The following is a 21393-nucleotide window of genomic DNA, read 5'->3' as shown; positions in this document are numbered from 1 at the left end:
GTTTGGAGGTAGAAATGACAGGATGTATCCTTAACTGAATGGATAACCAACACACTATCTTCTAGCCAGTTTACACACAGTCCGATCGACGTTTTTCTGCCAGATTTTCAGATCTATTTATGTTAAAACACCTCACCTCTACGTGTACCTGACGAAATGGAAATAAACAAATCCACAAGGGCCGTGACGAGGATTCGAACCTGCGTCCGGGAGCATCCCAGACACTGCCTCAATCGACTGATGTATCACGTTAGTGTGATTTCTGTGTGAAATGGAAATATTTATGAAATCATCATCGGTTGCAGTCAATTGTATTGGTTTACCGGTTCACCATAGCCCGTGCTACATAGAAATTTTAGTTACTAAATTAGAAAAAAGTTCCTTTTAGAGTAGATCAATCTAAAACAACAATAACAACTTGCAATGAAGAAAATCGATAATAAGAACATAAGAACAAAGGTAACGGCAGAAGGCCTATTGGCCCATACGATACAGCTCCTATTTATAACCACCCAATCCCATTCATATACATGTCCAACCCACGCTTGAAAAAATCGAGGGACTCCATCTCCACCACGTTATGCGGTAATTGAGTCCACAAATCAACAACCCTGTTACCGAATCAGTATATACTCAAGTCTTTCCTAAATTTAAACTTATCCAATTTATACCCATTGTTTCGTGTTCTGTCTTGTGTTGATACTTTTAATAGACTATTATTATCCCCCTTGTTATGTTCATTTATCCACTTGTAAACCTCTATCATGTCACCCTTAACTCTTCGCCTTTCCAATGAATGCAATTTAGGCTTTGGTAATCTTTCTTCATATGAAAGATTTCTAATTTGGGGAATTAACTTTGTCATCCTACGCTGGACATGTTCAAGTGAATTTATATTCATTCTATAGTAAGGCGACCAAAACTGAACATAAGAACATAGGAAAAAAGGTAATTGCAGAAGGCCTATTGGCCCATACGAGACCACCTATCTATAACCACCCAATCCCACTCTTATACATCACCAACCCCACGCTTGATATAATCGAGGGACCCCACCTCCACCACGTTATGTGGTAATTGGTTCCACAAATCAACAACCCTGTTACCGAACCAGTATTTACCCAAATCTTTCCCAAATTGTGTTGATAAGTCTTTCCGTAGTAACATTATTATAGCAATAATGGAAGAATTGATGAATCTAGTTGGAACTCTGAGAGCTGAGATGGATTCTTTACTTGAGGTGGTAAGACAGCTCAAACATAAGAACAAAGGCAACTGCAGAAGGCCTATTGGCCCATTCGAGGCAGCTCCTATTTATAACCACCCAATCCCACTCATATACTTGTCCAACCCGCGCTTGAAACAAGCGAGGGACCCCACCTCCAGCACGTTATGCAGTAATTGGTTCCACAAATCAACAACCCTGTTACTGAACCAGTATTTACCCAAGTCTTTCCTAAATCTAAACTTATCCAATTTATACCCATTGTTTCGTGTTCTCTCTTGTGTTAATACTTTCAATACCCTATTAATATCCCCTTTGTTATGTCTATTCACCCACTTGTAAACCTCTATCATGTCACCCCTAACTCTTCGCCTTTCCAGTGAATGCAACGTAAGCTTTATTAATCTTTCTTCATATGAAAGATTTCTATTTGGGGAATTAACTTAGTCATCCTACGCTGGACACGTTCAAGTGAATTTATATATATTCTATAGTACGGCGACCAAAACTGGACTGCATAATCTAAATGGGGCCTAACCAGTGCAAGATATAGCTGAAGAACCACACCAGGTGTCATGTTACTAACGCTTCGATTAACAAATCCCAGTGTCCTATTCGCCTTATTACGAACATTCATGCATTGATCCTTTTGTTTTAAATTCTTACTAATCATAACTCCCAGATCCCTTTCGCAATCCGACTTCGCAATCTCAACACCATCTAGCTCGTATCTTGTAACTCTATCATCATTACCTAGCCGCAAAACTTTACATTTATTAGAATTAAACTGCATCTGCCAGTCTTTTGACCATTTTAAAACCCTATTTAGATCAACTTGAAGTGATAGCGAGTCTTCTTTCGTGTTAATTTCCCTACCGATTTTTGTATCATCTCAAACTCAAATATCATCGATTTGCTACTCAAACCTGAATCTAAATCATTTATATATATATTATAAACAACAGAAGTGCCAGGACAGAGCCCTGAGGTACTCCACTAACAACATTAACCCACTCTGACTTAACCCCATTTATACTAACTCTCTGTCTCCTTTGGAATAGCCATACCCTAATCCAACTTAATATAGCTCCCCAAATACCATGAGCTTCTATTTTTTTAATTAGTCTTTCATGTGGCACTGTATCAAAAGCTTTGCTAATGTCAAGGTACACAACATCACAATCCTTACCACTATCAACTGCCTCAACTATGCTGGAATAAAAAGTTTGCAAATTTGTTAAACATGAATGGCCATTTGTAAAACCATGTTGCGACTCATTTATTAATTTATGTTTTTCAAGATGCAGATGAATTGTATTTGCAATTATTGATTCAGGTAACTTCCCCACAATAGACGTTAGGCTAATTGGCCGATAGTTTGACGCAAGTGATCTATTCACTTAAAATGTAAAAATGTAATTGTAAAAATTGTATAACTATAATGTAAAATTGGTACTACATTAGCTACCTTCCATGACTCTGGCACTCTGCCTAACTCTATTGATTTATTAAATATGGTAGACAGTGGCTCGAAAAGCTCCTCTTTGCATTCTTTAAGCACCCTGGCAAACACTTCATCCGGCCCTGGGGATTTGTTTGGTTTTAGTTTTACTATTTGTTTAATTACATCCTCCCTGGTAACTGCTAAACTAGTCAACCTGTCTTCATCCCCACCCACATATAATTGTTCAGCTGAAGGCATATTGTTAAGTTCTTCTTTAGTAAATACAGATATAAAACATTTGTTAAAAATACTACTCATCTCTTCTTCATTAGCATTACAACATTAACATTAACTTAACTCTTCTCCGTTAACTGACCTGTCTCGATTTTTATTGGACCTATCCTGTCCCTAACCTTTGTTCGATATAACTGAAAAAAACTTTTAGGATTTGCCTTTGCTTGGCCTGCTATACGAACTTCATAGTTAATTTTTGCTCTCCTTATCTCTTTTTTAACATTTCTAACCAGTTGTGCGAATTCTTGTTCAAAACTGACTTCCCCATTCTTAATCCCTTTGTACCAAGCTCTCTTTCTACGTATAAGGTTTTTCAGATCCTTTGTTATCCATTTCGGGACATTTGTGTTTGATCTATTCAATTTGTGAGGCATAGTACTTTCCTGTGCTTTGCGTAAAAATATTTGTAATTAAGTTAAGAGCATAAGAACAAAGGCAACCGCAGAAGGCCCATTGGCCACGAGGCAGCTCCTATCTATAACCACCCAATCCCACTCATATACATGTCCAACCCGCGCTTGAAACAATCGAGGGACCCCACTTCCACCACGTTACGCGGCAATTGGTTCCACAAATCAAAAGCTGTTTTATACCTCGGAATCAGTCTTCACTCCTAACTCGACCAACAACATTTCCTCAGGTGCTAATACATATAATGGGATTATTTCCATTTCCAGCCATAATATCATTCATGTCGTTTATAATGTCACCAATTCCAGCTCCGGGATAGCAAACCCTTAACCTGTTCCCCCTATTTCTAGCACAAAACGTTTTGTCTAAGTACCTCACCTGGGAATCTCCCACAACCAAAATTTGCTTAGATGCCTCCTTAACTTTCTGAGCACCTTGAGGGGCTTGTGCTTCATTGCTCTTCTTTGATTTCCTTTTCGAGTGAACTGCAGGCTCACCACAGCACTCGTCTTCCACCACGGCAAATGAATTTGTAGTCGTTAGGGCGTCTGTAGGCAGCCTTGTCAAGGTCTTCTTAAGACCCTTGTCCTTTACGACTTTCCACGACGAGGCCTTTTTAATATTGGCCTCCTCCTTCGTTTCTTCTTGATGTTATTTCAGCTGTCGTACCTCCTCGACATAATTCTGTCGTACCATGAATCGTACTCCGTACGAATTCTGTCGTACGGAGATATTTCTCTCTCTGCTCTCAGAACTCCATCTAGATTTATCAGTTCCTTCCTTACATTATTACTTCCTTACATTATTACTAATCCTTACATTATTGCTATAATAATATTACTACGGTTATTACTACCTATTATTACTATGTTATTCGAGATGAAGATGCATGGTATTTGCAGTTATTGATTCAAGTAACTTTCCCACAATCGACGTTTAGATAATTTGCCGATAGTTGGACGCAAGTGATCTATCTTCTTTCTTGAAAATTGGTACCAAATTAGAAACTTTCCACGACTCTGAAACTCTGCCTGACTCTAATGATTTTTTAAATATGGTAGACAATGCTCGCAAAACTCCTTTTCGCATTCGTTAGACATACTGCTAAACGTACTCGAATATGTGAAAGTTGTGGGTCAATATGTGTTGAAATCCAGTCACAAAAAAATACCACCTTCCCCCACAAATATATATAGATATGTTAATGACAGCCTTGATGTTACCTTGAGACGGTTTCAGGGCTTTGCGTCCTCGCGGCCCAGTCCCCGACCAGGCGTTCTCTTTGCTGGACTGGTCAACCATAGAGTTTGAAACCTGTAAATAAATCGGCCAAAACAAATAACAGTCACTACTTCTGCCACCTGTGGCTTAATAACATGTTGACCCATTTCGTTCCAACTTCTCATGCTTAGTGCCGGATATACATTCTCCAAGATGTAGAAGTCACAACAACATCTGCATAAAAAAATAAAGGAGAAAATGTAGTTGTCAACTTTCAGACAAAGAGACATAACAAATATTGCAATTGAGCAATGTATTTATATGATATATAATAAATACTGCATAATAACATACTCATTATTATGGGAGAAATCTGACCCTCCAGGTGTCATCAGCTGAATACCAACTTTGGAAACCTTTCTTATTAATGATTTTCTTCTTTGTGCATCGGAGATGTGCTTGCATTTCTGTATTCCTAATTGCCAGTAAATAGGAGATGTTATCGTTAATATCAGTACTGGTTGCCGCCTGTCGTGCACGCATGAATTTAAAAAAATCATTTCTTAACACATTCCGATGAAATTTTCACTACGTTGATACCAAATAACGGGAGATTCATTTAGATTGTTTTCACTATATTTCATATTTGGAAAAATCTCCAGTCACCAGGCCCCTTAAGTTACTCTTTAGTAAATACAGAGATAAAATATTTATTAAAAATTCTACTCATCTCTTTGTCATTATCAGTTATCTGCCCTGTCTCCGTTTTTAATGGACCTATCCTTTCCCAACCCGTTCTCACACAAGACAGTACATATATGACTAGTGCTTAAAGTCAATATGTGGAATGTGATTTAGTACATATGTGATATATTCCCAGTTAACTTTTTTACCAAGGCTCAAACTCTTCCTCACGTACCAATTTACGTCTCACAGTACTCGTCCATCAACGTAGATAGCTGAATAGTCGTGATTGGTTCAATTATAACGAAAATTGTAGTTTTCAGGTCCCACATGGGTTGTGAAATTCACCTACTATTGTCCATGCTCTTATAATATTACAGATCAGCTACATCCTATTGAAGGCTCGTAGTTTTGTTTTGAGAAATATTAGTTGTTCTTAGTAAATTATAATAAGCACAATAAATTATTACATAGAATAAGTGCTTCACCAATCAATATTATATACCATAGTTTGTGCTTTAGAAATCTTTAAAGAATGTTTTGTAGGAACGCTAACAGAAAACGATGTTATGTTGGAATGTATATAGGGTAAACTACTGCAAACAGGATGGTATGGTGTGGATTATTGGAAACTATAGGATTAGTATAGGGTCCACTACCACCTGTTAGGTGGGTAAGGGGTCCAATAACACCCGCAGGATGAGTATGGGGGTCACATCCACCCACAGGAATGGTATGGGGATCACTTCCACCCACAGGAAGGGTATGGGATCCAATACCATCCACTGGATGTGTACTGCGTCCACTACCACCGACAGGATGGGTATGGGCTCACAACCACCCACAGGATAGGTATGGGGTCCAATACCACCCACAGGATGAGTATGGGGTCCACTATAACCCACAGGATGGGTATGGGGCTCCAACCACCCACAGAATAAGTATGGGGTACAATAACACCCACTGGATATGTATGGCATCCATTGCCCCCACAGGATGACTATAGGGTACAGTATCGCCCACAGGATTAGTATATAGGGTTCACTGCCGCCCACAGAGTCGGTATGGAGTCCACCGCCACCCACAGGGTCGGTATGGGGTCCACTACCGCCCACTGGGTCGCTATGAAGTCAACTACCGTCCACAGGGTCGGTAGGGGTCCACTACCGCCCACAGGGTCGGCAGGGGGTCCACTGCCACCCACTGGGTCGGTAGGGGGTCCACTGCCGCCCACAGGATCGATAGGGGGTCCACTGCCGCCCACAGGGTCGATATGGGGGGGTCCACTACCGCCCACAGGATCGATAGGGGGTCCACTGCCGCCCACAGGGTCGGTAGGGGGTCCACTGCCGCCCACACGTTCGGTAGGGGTCCACTGCCGCCCACAGGGTCGGTAGGGGGTCCACTGCCGCCCACAGGACCGATAGGGGGTCCACTGCCGCCCACAGGGTCGATAGGGGGTCCCTTACCGCCCACAGGGTCTCTATGAAGTCAACTACCGCCCATAGTGTTTGTATAGTGTCCACTATCGCTCATAGTGTTATTATGGGGTCCACTACCCCTCATAGGGTCGGTATGGGGGTCCATTACTACCCACAGGGTGTGTCTGGGGTCTATTTTGGCAATACTGCTTTTCCAATCTCATTTGTTGTTCAATGTAAAATATTTGTTGCTCGACTTGCAACAATTTATATATATATATATATAGTATAGTGCCTTTGCAATAATGTACCAATGTGTGTATTTTCATAACTCGTTTTAAATTGTTGAAAAATAAATAACTACATTGTGAATGCAAGTCAATGTTTACATGCTAAATCAGAGTTGCCAGATTCCGCTTAAAATAGCAAATTGTGCTTATTTTCAAAGCTTGAGAATTTAGCTTTAAAGTAGTTAAAAAACTACGAATTTCGCAATTTGCTATGTACTTTAGTGTACTATTTTAAAATAAGGTTGGTTTTTAAGCTGCAAGTCATATGAATCTCAAAAAAAGTATATTATTAACAATCTTATCTCCATAGTTCACTAGTTTCTGTAAATCAGATCTGGTAACTGTAGGCCAAGTACTGGTAGACTCAAGACACAATGTGTGTTGAAGCTATTCTCTTTGAAGAAGTCATCTCGACAGGATCTTCCAGCTCCAGCTATAAAACTTCACCAAACATGGATCTACCTAGTACATCAAATGGTAAGAAATTACTAAACTGTAGTAAACTGAATCTGACACTGTCATATATATATATATATATATATATATATATATGTATGTGTGTATGTATGTATGTATGTATGTATGTATGTATGTATATATATATATATATATATATATATATATATGTTGTACCTAGTAGCCAGAACGTCGTACTCGGCTTACTATGCAAGGCCCGATTTGCATAATAAGCCAAGTTTTCCTGACAGTATATTTTCTCTAATTTGTTTTCTGATGAAATGATAAAGCTACCCATTTCATTATGTATGAGGTCAATTTTTTTTATTGGAGTTAAAATTAACGTAGATATATGGCCGAACCTAACCTAACCTAACCTATATTTATAGGTTAGGTTAGGTTAGGTAGCCGAAAAAGTTAGGTTAGGTTAGCTTAGGTAGGTTAGGTAGTCGAAAAACAATTAATTCATAAAAACTTGGCTTATTAGGCAAATCGGGCCTTGCATAGTAGGCTGAGAAGTGCGTTCGGGCTACTAGGTACGACATATATATATATATATATATATATATATATATATATATATATATATATATATATATATATATATATATATATATATATATATATATATATATGAGGGGTACCACCTCTGGTGCAAGTGTAGGGACCCATAGCCTCGGAGAAGAAAATAAAGAGTACTCAGAGAAGACCTTGTGGATCCTCACTGAACACTTTCATATTTTCTTCTCCTACCACCCTTATTCTTTAGGTATGTGTGTATATTTATCTAACTTTATTTGAAAACGTCATTACACAAAAAAAGTTACAATATTGATTATATATATATATATATATATATATATATATATATATATATATATATATATATATATATATATATATATATATATATATATATATATATATATATATAATTTTTTTTTCTTCCAATAATATAGTATTCGCTTGAAATTAACAGCCTGGTCAATCAGGCTGTTGGATTCAACTCCTCTCAGTTTTGTTATACGAGTTACAGCATGGTTAATCACATCCAAAATTAAAGTTATTTCCAGATGCAGTCCTAAAATTTTTAACATTGCTCTCACTAGTGTTAATGTAGATTATTTCATAATTTAAATAATATATTTAATTACTGTAGTACATTTTAACAACAATTTAACTTATAATTTTTGCAGCATAGGTCATTTGAATATAAGTATTTTATTAGAAACTATTTCCTTCAGGTCTTCAGGGAAAATTCTTGAGGAGATGCACAAACTGCAAACAATGTGTGCATGTCCGAAGCAATGTTTGCAAGTTCTGCCAGTGTGACTTCCGAAACAGTAGAGAATTAATGAAGAAAGAAGAGGAAGCCCGTTTTCTACTTAAAGGCAAGAAGGCTTTAGAACGAAATACAGCAAGCCGGGTTCTACGAAGGATTGAAAATCAGGTATTGAAGTTTGTCTACATCTGTTGTATTCATTTGTATTCTTCTTATGCTGAACTTGCTTGATAAGGTATAGAATCAACATGAATAATGCTGTACAGTACTTACATACTATTTGTTTATTTATTTATATACAAGATAGCACACTGGGATTATGAGAGTACATAGAATTGATGTTTTTACATTCTTGTAAAGCCACTAGCACACATAGTGTTTTGGGCAGGTCCTTAATCTAACAGATAATTTTAAATAGGCAATTTAAAGCTTAAATGGAAAAAATTGGCTGGTACATTGTAAGAAAGTATCACAAAGATTACTATGTACATTAAAGTAAAATTTGAGGGTTATCAACATATAAATTGTAGCATAATTTGAGGAATATTTCAAGGTATAATATAGTAAGATATGCATTCAATATAACAATCATGATATAAGGTGATAGCAATGATTACAATGGAAAAGTTGTATGGTTTAGGCACATATATTCTGGCATTGGATTTCATAAGATACAGTGCGAGTTTAATACACTAGTTAGGAAACTATCAAGAAAAAATTTAGGTACTTTTTGGTTTTATTTTTTAAAATGGCAGAAGTTGGACAGTTTTTAAATTTGTTAGCAAGTTAGTTCCATAGACAAGGTCCCTTTATTTGCATAGAGTATTTACACAGAATAACTTTGACTCTGGGGATATCAAAGATATTTATTTCTGGTATTGTGATTCTATTATGGGTTCTATTGCACATGCCCAGCTATGCTTCAAACATTTATTTTGTTGCATTTTCCCAGATAGTGTTATTGTTTAAATATTATTTGCTTTTCAGCTAACATATCTGCGTGGCTGTGGGTATGAATCAATCGTTATCTATTACAAGAAAGGACCAGCACGGGTGACACATGGTATCCTACCAAACAACGTAATACAAGAAGAGGACAAGAAGATCTTCACCACTAACTTCTTTTTGTGTAAGTAGTTCACATAATATATAAATATATCACCACCTATTATTTTCTCTCATATATATATATATATATACATATGTATATATATATATATATACATATGTATATATATATATATATATATATATATATATATATATATATATGTATATATATATATATATATATATATATATATATATATATATATATATATATATATATATATATATATATATATATATATATATATATATAATTTCAATTCAATCATCTCTGTCGTTGATGTATATGGCAAAAAGTGTGTGGCCCAATACAGCACTATGTCTTAACGTAATGGGTCCAAGGGCCCATAAGGTCTCGACAGCATTAAGGGCCCTTTAGCAAACCAGTGTGCTGGTGCCCCTATGACACCCATGACGTCTTTGTATCATTTCAAGTTTGTACATGTACTTCTTAAGATATGGGCACCATACAACTGCTGCATATTCTAGCTTTTGTCTAAAAAAATCATGAACAATTTATTTATTATTTATCCATGAATGCCAGAACTAAACCCTGTGGTACTCCACTCGTGACATTTCTCCAGTCCAATACATTGCCTCTGATTACTGCCCTCATTTTTCTATCAGTTTGAAATTTTTTAATCCATGTTAGAAGCTTACCTGTCACCCCTCCAATATGTTCCAGTTTCCAGAACAAACTCTTATGTGGAATTCTATTGAATGCCTCTTTTAGGTCCAGATAGATGCAGTCAACCCAACCATATCTTTCCTGTAAAATTTCTGCGGCTCGATCATAGTAACTGATTAAATTTGTTACACAGGATCTTCCATTTCAAAATTTTTTATTTTTTATTTTTATTTTTTTCCAGCACGCACAAGGAAGCTTGATGCAGATAAACTTACATTAGGATCAGAAGGTGATAGCGATAATGCCCTGGAAAAAAATCCTGACGAGCTACAAGTGCAGCAGGTGCATAAAGTCCAAAAAGTACCGCAGGTGCAAGAAATTCAACAATTACAAAAAGTTCCGCAGGTGGAACATTTACAAAAAGTTCCGCCGGTGCAACAAGGGCTACCATTAGCAATCCTTCAGAAACAGCAAGAAGTACAAGTAGTAAAATTTGAACCACAGGGAACTACACCAGGAAAACAGTGTAGTAACAACGGAATGGGAATTTTAAAATACCTGAGGAAACAGGTAAAAAAGGACAAACAATAGAAATGGTTCCTTACACATTATTTGGTAGTTTATAGGTATTTTACTTATAATACTTTATATTATGTCTACAGTTTATAATTTAGTTTACAGTTAATTTACTTTTCAACTTCCATATCTTACATGAAGGATTTTTACTGTTTTTCATTTTTAAAACCTTATTAGTATCATTTATAGTTTAGTGTCAATTCACTTATAATACAATATATGGAATAATTTACTAAATTCATTTAACTATAATAAATTTAAATAAACATTTTTACCCCAGGATGAGTTTCAGTCACCCTACCCAAAAAATTAATGTTTCTTTATTACTAATCTTGTGAGAGGTAGCTTATTGTGCAGCCCATACTCATTCTGTGAGTGTTAGTTTATTGTGCACCCCATAGTCATCATGTCACCCAAGCCTGCTGCAGCTGCACCTGAGGGGTGGTGTAGGGAACCATTAGTGTACTATTATGACTTGAGAGAGAGAATGCTCTGTGGACAGAGCATCAATATGGCTTAAGGCATTGAGCTTTGCCTCAAGATGAAGCTTGGGCTGATCTCTGATTTGCTTCTTGGGAGTCTTCATTTACGTGCACCCCATACTCAACCACTTTGTAGTAATTAATTGTGCAACCCATACTCATCCTGTTACCAGTAGTTTGTGCAACCCATACTTATCCTGTGATCCCTATCCCTCTACTTCAAGTCCCTCAAGGGGCGCACGAATTCAGTTTGGCATACTGCATCCTGCCTTCCCATCCCTAGCTACTGACCCATCACAATATTTTATTTTATTTTATTTATATATATACAAGTAGGTACATTGGGGTTGTGAGAATACATTGAATAGTACAGTATTTACAATCTTGTAAAGCCACTAGTATGCGCAGCGTTTCAGGCAGGTCCTTAATCTAAAAGATAATTTTAAGTAGGTAATTTCTATCAGAATTGATAAATGATAATAAATACATTGTTTACATACATACATTACAAATACATACATATAAGCTCAAAAGCTTCATTGAAGGTTGTAACAGAACCCATGAGCACCACACCAGAAAAAAATACAGTTTTGATATTCCAAGAATACGACTTAATCAAACTAGAAATGCTCTACAAATCAAGGGACCCAGAATGTGGAATGATCTTCCCAACCATGTTAAAGACTGTACCTCTCTCAACCAGTTTAAGATAAAAACTAAACACTACCTAATAAATTCACTAACCTACCTTACCCCTCTATTGTCAACCCATGTCTGTTATTTTTTTTTTTTTTTTAATCAACACTGTTTGTCAACCTATTGTATTTGTGCTGCTTTTTCAGTCATGTTCCCTCTTTTTTTTATCTTTATTTGTATTTGTTCTCAACACATTTTATTCTTTATGCTCAATTAGTATTAAGTTCTAGATATTAATGTTTTTCCTGCCCGAAACGCGTTGCGTAATAGTGGCTTTAGGCATTGTATGTACTAGCTCTATCTATATATCGATCCATTAATGTAACATTACTTGTATGTATGTACCTTACCTGAATAAACATATTTATTTATTTATTTATTTATTTATACAAGTTTAACTCTGGGGATATCAAAGAGATATTTATTTCTGGTGTGGTGATAATGGGTCCTATTACATCTGTCCAGGAAGAGTTTCAGAGCAGGATTTGCATTTAAGAACAGGGTTTTGTAAATGTAGTTGACACAAGAGAATTTATGGAGTGAGATTATGTTTAGCATGTTTAGGGAGTTAAACAAGGGGGCTGTGTGTTGTCTGAAAGCAGAATTTGATATTATTCTGATAGCAGATTTTTGCTGGGTGATGGTGGACTTGAGGTGGTTTGCAGTGGTTGAACCCCATGCACAGATACCATAGTTGAGATAGGGATAGATTAGTGTATAATATAGAGAGATGAGAGCAGGGTTAGGTACATAATATCTGATTTTGGAGAGTATACCAACTGTTTTAGAGACTTTCTTAGTTATGTATTGTATGTGGGTACTGAAGTTGAGTCTCTTGTCTAAGAATAGACCAAGAAACTTTCCATCATTGTTATTGCTAATGTTTACATTGTCATCTGAAGCTGAATTGCATTTGTAGATTTGCTTCCAAATAAGATGTAGTAGGTCTTTTCTATGTTAAGTGTTAGTTTAATATTAGACAAGACTGTAGTTTGTTGGTTGACATCCATAAGTGGACTTTTTTTAGTTCATTATTAACAACATTACAGTATTTAGTGTATGTGGGTTGGGGTTGGAGTAGATGAGTGTAGTATCATCAGCAAACAATATAGGTTTCAGAATGTTAAGAACATATACATCCTGCCTTCCCATCCCTAGCTACTGACCCATCACAATATACATCCTGCCTTCCCATCCCTAGCTACTGACCCATCACAATATACATCCTACCTTCCCATCCCTAGCTACTGACCCATCACAATATACATGTAGTAGAGTGTTTTCTGTAGGCAATTTTCTAATTATACAATCATATGTTGCCCTCAGCTCTCCTATTTCATACATACTTTTTTTCTTTTGCAAGGGAGTAATTACTACATCTACATTACAATCCTCCCATGGTGGTGTAAATTTTCTCTTGGGCACAGCAATACACTCTGAAATAACATCATACTTAATAACATTAGAACATAAGGTATTCATATATGCTCTTTTCTTCATCATACATTGTTCAGTACTTCCCACCTTTTGAACTGAGAGGACCAATTCATTAGCTCCCCCACCTCTCATTAATCTAATGGCAGAAGCTACATTTATCTCTGCAATTCTATCCCCAATACTCTGCAGATTCAACTCCATCCTGATTTTCTCAATCATAGCATTTCTTGGGCATCCTAAGATAATTCTCATGGCTTCATTTTGTACCTGTGGGAGGTTGGTGCTGGGGTTACTGTGGGAGGTGTACTGTGTGAGGTTGGTGTTGGGGTTACCTGTAGGAGGTGTACTGTGGGAGGTTGGTGCTGGGGTTACCTGTGGGAGGTGTACTGTGGGAGGTTGGTGTTGTGTACTGTGGGAGGTTGGTGCTGGGGTTACCTGTGGGATGTGTACTGTGGGAGGTTGGTGTTGTGTACTGTGGGAGGTTGGTGCTGGGGTTACCTGTGGGAGGTGTACTGTGGGAGGTTGGTGTTGGGGTTACCTGTGGGAGGCGTACTGTGGGAGGTTGGTGCTGGGGTTACCTGTGGGATGTGTACTGTGGGAGGTTGGTGTTGTGTACTGTGGGAGGTTGGTGTTGGGGTTACTGTGGGAGGTTGGTGCTGGGGTTACTGTGGGAGGTGTACTGTGTGAGGTTGGTGTTGGGGTTACCTGTAGGAGGTGTACTGTGGGAGGTTGGTGCTGGGGTTACCTGTGGGAGGTGTACTGTGGGAGGTTGGTGTTGTGTACTGTGGGAGGTTGGTGCTGGGGTTACCTGTGGGAGGTGTACTGTGGGAGGTTGGTGTTGTGTACTGTGGGAGGTTGGTGCTGGGGTTACCTGTGGGATGTGTACTGTGGGAGGTTGGTGTTGTGTACTGTGGGAGGTTGGTGCTGGGGTTACCTGTGGGAGGTGTACTGTGGGAGGTTGGTGTTGTGTACTGTGGGAGGTTGGTGTTGGGGTTACCTGTGGGAGGTGTACTGTGGGAGGTTGGTGCTGGGGTTACCTGTGGGATGTGTACTGTGGGAGGTTGGTGTTGTGTACTGTGGGAGGTTGGTGTTGGGGTTACTGTGGGAGGTTGGTGCTGGGGTTACTGTGGGAGGTGTACTGTGTGAGGTTGGTGTTGGGGTTACCTGTAGGAGGTGTACTGTGGGAGGTTGGTGCTGGGGTTACCTGTGGGAGGTGTACTGTGGGAGGTTGGTGTTGTGTACTGTGGGAGGTTGGTGCTGGGGTTACCTGTGGGAGGTGTACTGTGGGAGGTTGGTGTTGTGTACTGTGGGAGGTTGGTGCTGGGGTTACCTGTGGGATGTGTACTGTGGGAGGTTGGTGTTGTGTACTGTGGGAGGTTGGTGCTGGGGTTACCTGTGGGAGGTGTACTGTGGGAGGTTGGTGTTGTGTACTGTGGGAGGTTGGTGCTGGGGTTACCTGTGGGATGTGTACTGTGGGAGGTTGGTGTTGTGTACTGTGGGAGGTTGGTGCTGGGGTTACCTGTGGGAGGTGTACTGTGGGAGGTTGGTGTTGTGTACTGTGGGAGGTTGGTGTTGGGGTTACCTGTGGGAGGTGTACTGTGGGAGGTTGGTGCTGGGGTTACCTGTGGGATGTGTACTGTGGGAGGTTGGTGTTGTGTACTGTGGGAGGTTGGTGTTGGGGTTACTGTGGGAGGTTGGTGCTGGGGTTACTGTGGGAGGTGTACTGTGTGAGGTTGGTGTTGGGGTTACCTGTAGGAGGTGTACTGTGGGAGGTTGGTGCTGGGGTTACCTGTGGGAGGTGTACTGTGGGAGGTTGGTGTTGTGTACTGTGGGAGGTTGGTGCTGGGGTTACCTGTGGGAGGTGTACTGTGGGAGGTTGGTGTTGTGTACTGTGGGAGGTTGGTGCTGGGGTTACCTGTGGGATGTGTACTGTGGGAGGTTGGTGTTGTGTACTGTGGGAGGTTGGTGCTGGGGTTACCTGTGGGAGGTGTACTGTGGGAGGTTGGTGTTGTGTACTGTGGGAGGTTGGTGCTGGGGTTACCTGTGGGATGTGTACTGTGGGAGGTTGGTGTTGTGTACTGTGGGAGGTTGGTGCTGGGGTTACCTGTGGGAGGTGTACTGTGGGAGGTTGGTGTTGTGTACTGTGGGAGGTTGGTGTTGGGGTTACCTGTGGGAGGTGTACTGTGGGAGGTTGGTGCTGGGGTTACCTGTGGGATGTGTACTGTGGGAGGTTGGTGTTGTGTACTGTGGGAGGTTGGTGTTGGGGTTACTGTGGGAGGTTGGTGCTGGGGTTACTGTGGGAGGTGTACTGTGTGAGGTTGGTGTTGGGGTTACCTGTAGGAGGTGTACTGTGGGAGGTTGGTGCTGGGGTTACCTGTGGGAGGTGTACTGTGGGAGGTTGGTGTTGTGTACTGTGGGAGGTTGGTGCTGGGGTTACCTGTGGGAGGTGTACTGTGGGAGGTTGGTGTTGTGTACTGTGGGAGGTTGGTGCTGGGGTTACCTGTGGGATGTGTACTGTGGGAGGTTGGTGTTGTGTACTGTGGGAGGTTGGTGCTGGGGTTACCTGTGGGAGGTGTACTGTGGGAGGTTGGTGTTGTGTACTGTGGGAGGTTGGTGCTGGGGTTACCTGTGGGATGTGTACTGTGGGAGGTTGGTGTTGTGTACTGTGGGAGGTTGGTGTTGGGGTTACTGTGGGAGGTTGGTGCTGGGGTTACTGTGGGAGGTGTACTGTGTGAGGTTGGTGTTGGGGTTACCTGTAGGAGGTGTACTGTGGGAGGTTGGTGCTGGGGTTACCTGTGGGAGGTGTACTGTGGGAGGTTGGTGTTGTGTACTGTGGGAGGTTGGTGTTGGGGTTACCTGTGGGAGGTGTACTGTGGGAGGTTGGTGCTGGGGTTACCTGTGGGATGTGTACTGTGGGAGGTTGGTGTTGTGTACTGTGGGAGGTTGGTGTTGGGGTTACTGTGGGAGGTTGGTGCTGGGGTTACTGTGGGAGGTGTACTGTGTGAGGTTGGTGTTGGGGTTACCTGTAGGAGGTGTACTGTGGGAGGTTGGTGCTGGGGTTACCTGTGGGAGGTGTACTGTGGGAGGTTGGTGTTGTGTACTGTGGGAGGTTGGTGCTGGGGTTACCTGTGGGAGGTGTACTGTGGGAGGTTGGTGTTGTGTACTGTGGGAGGTTGGTGCTGGGGTTACCTGTGGGATGTGTACTGTGGGAGGTTGGTGTTGTGTACTGTGGGAGGTTGGTGCTGGGGTTACCTGTGGGAGGTGTACTGTGGGAGGTTGGTGTTGTGTACTGTGGGAGGTTGGTGCTGGGGTTACCTGTGGGATGTGTACTGTGGGAGGTTGGTGTTGTGTACTGTGGGAGGTTGGTGCTGGGGTTACCTGTGGGAGGTGTACTGTGGGAGGTTGGTGTTGTGTACTGTGGGAGGTTGGTGCTGGGGTTACCTGTGGGAGGTGTACTGTGGGAGGTTGGTGTTGTGTACTGTGGGAGGTTGGTGTTGGGGTTACCTGTGGGAGGTGTACTGTGGGAGGTTGGTGTTGTGTACTGTAGGAGGTTGGTGTTAGGGTATTCACCTAGTATATCTTGTTTCTGGGTGTACTAACTTAGTATATGTTGCGTGTGTGTGTATACTCACCTAGTCTCACCTAGAATATCTTGTGTGTAAGTACTCAACTAGTACTCACCTAGTATACCTTGTATGTGTGTATTCACCTAGTATATCTTGTTTCTGGGTGTACTAACTTAGTATATGTTGCGTGTGTGTGTATACTCACCTAGTCTCACCTAGAATATCTTGTGTGTAAGTACTCAACTAGTACTCACCTAGTATACCTTGTATGTGTGTATTCACCTAGTATATCTTGTTTCTGGGTGTACTAACTTAGTATATGTTGCGTGTGTGTGTATACTCACCTAGTCTCACCTAGAATATCTTGTGTGTAAGTACTCAACTAGTACTCACCTAGTATACCTTGTATGTGTGTATTCACCTAGTATATCTTGTTTCTGGGTGTACTAACTTAGTATATGTTGCGTGTGTGTGTATACTCACCTAGTCTCACCTAGAATATCTTGTGTGTAAGTACTCAACTAGTACTCACCTAGTATACCTTGTATGTGTGTATTCACCTAGTATATCTTGTTTCTGGGTGTACTAACTTAGTATATGTTGCGTGTGTGTGTATACTCACCTAGTCTCACCTAGAATATCTTGTGTGTAAGTACTCAACTAGTACTCACCTAGTATACCTTGTATGTGTGTATTCACCTAGTATATCTTGTTTCTGGGTGTACTAACTTAGTATATGTTGCGTGTGTGTGTATACTCACCTAGTCTCACCTAGAATATCTTGTGTGTAAGTACTCAACTAGTACTCACCTAGTATACCTTGTATGTGTGTATTCACCTAGTATATCTTGTTTCTGGGTGTACTAACTTAGTATATGTTGCGTGTGTGTGTATACTCACCTAGTCTCACCTAGAATATCTTGTGTGTAAGTACTCAACTAGTACTCACCTAGTATACCTTGTCAGACCTTGCCTATACCCTATACAGACCTTGTGTGTGTGTACGATCATATGTGGCATTCTTCCAAGAAAAGGAGTTAGAAATGAAACGGTATAATCAGATCCTTTTATACAACACATTGAGAAAGAATAAAGGTTAAGTGTGGTATCAGTAAGATTTACACACTAGTCCACACTTGCGTGGTGTACAATATGTGTGTGTACAATGTAAGTGGAGGCAGAGTTGGAGGGAGGGAAATGTAGTTGGTGGACCTGTGGTCAGGGCCCAGCAAACACAGAACGTTTGTGGACGTTTTTAAATGGTTCCACAAAGGTAATACTGTAACTTTTGACATAAATACGTATATCTGACATTCTTAAAACCAAAGGATATAACTAAAAACATATATTCTTATGACACAGTTTTTTAAGATTTATGTAAAAATTTAAAAATAATAGTAAATGCTATGGTATTATAATGTTTTCATGCTTTATATTTAAGAATAAATAATTTTCAGTCAACATTTAGTTTTTTTTGTTTACTTTCTGTAAAGCTATCCAATTTACGTTCTTATAACATAAATATAACATTTATATGACGTCAGTATAACGTTATTTACACGACATCATTACGTTATTATGATGTTATATTAACGTATAATTCCTGTGTGAAAACCAGAATATATATTGAACTTTATGTTTTAAACATTGTAAAGTTATCATAAAACTTGGATTAGACGGTAAGCATGCTTTACTTATGAAAATATACAAACAAATCAACAAAAACATTTTAACATAAAAAACATAAACATAACATAAATTAATTGCATGCATGGGAGTTAACTGGAACTCTGTAATATTGCATACATGAACCTTAAGGTACAAACCCAGTGTATTTACTCATACAGTTCTTTCCTAAATCTAAATTTTTCCAATTTTTACACTTTGTTTCGAGTTCTGTCTTGTGTTGCTACTTTTAATACCCCATTAATGTCCCCTTTGTTATGTCCATTCATCCCATTGTGCACCTCTACCATATATCACTCCTAATTCTTTGCTTTTCTAGAGAATGTAATATAAGCTTTGACAATCTTTCTTCATATGACAGGTTAACAGGTAGAACAAAGATTACCATTTATATATGGATAACCATTATAAGTCGGTTTGAATGAGTGAATTGCTGCTTGAAGATAGGTATATACACGTGTGGTACTATCAGATTGCATCGTGGTGAGCCTAAAACCCTTCAGATCCAAGCAAAGGGTAAAATGCCAGCAGATACAATTGCGAACACATTGATACCAAAATGAAAGACATATGACGAGAATTGAGGTAACCAAAGTGAAAAGTGTGTTCACATTACATTGCACTAGAGTGCTCCCAGGTTACTTTCTCTCACTTTCTCTGTTTTGTGTGGATGGTCCGCCGTGCTTTCATCACGTCAGCGGGTGGAGCACGCTGCTGTTTTTGACATTTCATGCATAAATTCCGGTTGGAAATTCTATTGCGAACACATTGATACCAAAATGAAAGACCTAGGATGACAATTGAGGTGACCAGAATGAAAAGAGTGTATACATTTTATCGCTCTTGTGCGCTCCCTGGTAACACGCTCTCGCTTTCTCTGTTTGTTGCGGATGGTAAGCCGGGCTTTTGGAGTTTATATGCCTTTAGTCCTGTAGAGAATTCTATTGCGAACACATTGATGCTAAATTGAAAAACCTAGGATGAGAATTGAGGTAACAAAGTTGAAAAGGGTATACACTTTTCAGTATTATCACGCTCAGCTTTCTTTTTCTGGTACCCTTGGCCTACATTCATCTTGTCGGCGGGTGGAGCGCGCTGCTGTCTTTGACATTATATGCACATAGTTCTGTTGGGAATTCTATTGCGAACGCATTGATACCAAAATGAAAGACATAGGACGAGAATTAAGGTGACAAAGTTGAAAAGAGTATACACTTTTCAGTATTTCCGCACACTACCAGGGAATGTCCAAAAAAAAATGGAGAGAGTGGAGGGGTAACTTGCTCAAAACGCGAAATTGTTTGGGGAGATTAACTTTCGTTCAATACTATTATGCAAGAGGAGCGACACATCTATGGTTCATCCAATAAAATCAGCAGACTTCTAGATGTTACTACTGCTCGGCTTAGACTCGGTTACAAGTATTTCTGGGAATTCTCATTATCTGCCGATGTAGACCTGACCAAATGTTAACTGTCAACAAAATTATTCGCACACCCTCCGTCACTATGTGATAGTGAATTCAGAGACAATTTTATAACCAATGTACCAACGATGTGTCAATATTTCATTCAAAATTATCTGGTACCAGAAATTTTAGCCAAATATCCCCAGTTTGCTAACTGTAAGTAGTAACAAAGTGATTGTAACCTATCCACCGCTGCCCACTGGATGGGGGGCGGTGTGCAGGACAAACATATCAATTGTGACACTAGCTCTCCACATATGTCAGTTGCTTAATTTAGAAACTGTACTTGTGATCGATCTCGAACCCATTGTTGATGTGACGACTTATACTGAATTTTGTAACTAGCTCATCAAGATTGTAACTTGCTTAGCTAAATGAATTGTGGGGTTCAGTCCCTGAGCCCATTATGTGCCTCTGCAACCCTTTCCACTACCGCCCACAAGATGGGTATGGGATGCATAATAAATGAACTAAACTAACTTTAAGGCATCCTGAAAGAAAGCTTGGAGGGTTTGAAAAATTGCAGAACGAAGCCGTGAGGATAATCCTTGGGTGCCCTCGTACCACAAAGATACTTAATATGAGAAAGGAACTTAATATTCCGAGCGTTGTTTATCGTGTTACTGAAAATAACTGTCAAATTGGTATAAAAATGCTTAGGCTAGCTCATCCTAACCCTTGCACAGAAGCCCTCCAGAATTTCTTTATTGAATGTTGAAAACAACCCTCAAGTTGACTATTTCCGTAACAGCATGCACTCCTGTATGCTAATCCCCACAATCACCAAGCCCACCCGAGTCACTCAAACATCTGCCACTACCCTGGATCACCTTTGGACTAATATAACAGCTCCCCTTACATCTGGGGTAATTTATGACAGAACAACTGACCACTATCCTACTTTCCTCATAGCAAACATTGACACATCACCACCAGAAACCAAAAAACTTTCATTCAGGCTACATAGTGAATCAGCTTTAGGCAATCTCTCTAATGCACTTCACAATATTAACTGG

General features: G+C 39.8%; 1 protein-coding gene across 1 annotated transcript; it reads left to right on the top strand.

The window, feature by feature from the left end:
* Nucleotides 1-7320: 7320 nt before the first annotated feature.
* Nucleotides 7321-11058, top strand: LOC138366516 (uncharacterized). Its single transcript, XM_069327560.1, has 4 exons — nucleotides 7321-7467; nucleotides 8691-8896; nucleotides 9716-9857; nucleotides 10708-11058. Exons 1-4 carry the CDS (start codon nucleotides 7365-7367, stop codon nucleotides 11055-11057), a joined length of 801 nt encoding a protein of 266 aa, XP_069183661.1. The 5' UTR covers nucleotides 7321-7364; the 3' UTR covers nucleotide 11058.
* Nucleotides 11059-21393: the final 10335 nt, after the last annotated feature.

This window comes from Procambarus clarkii, chromosome 19 (assembly GCF_040958095.1).
Source record: "Procambarus clarkii isolate CNS0578487 chromosome 19, FALCON_Pclarkii_2.0, whole genome shotgun sequence".
NCBI lineage: Eukaryota > Metazoa > Arthropoda > Malacostraca > Decapoda > Cambaridae > Procambarus > Procambarus clarkii.
The sequence above is the reverse complement of the archived record's forward strand: the minus strand, read 5'-3'. Positions and strand labels throughout refer to the sequence as shown.

Coding starts and splice junctions, on each gene's coding strand:
- LOC138366516 (XM_069327560.1), top strand. CDS start 7,365: ATGTGTGTTGAAGCTATTCTCTTTGAAGAAGTCATCTCGACAGGATCT. Junction 7,468..8,690: donor TCTACCTAGTACATCAAATG/GTAAGAAATTAC, acceptor TATTTCCTTCAG/GTCTTCAGGGAAAATTCTTG. Junction 8,897..9,715: donor TACGAAGGATTGAAAATCAG/GTATTGAAGTTT, acceptor TTTGCTTTTCAG/CTAACATATCTGCGTGGCTG.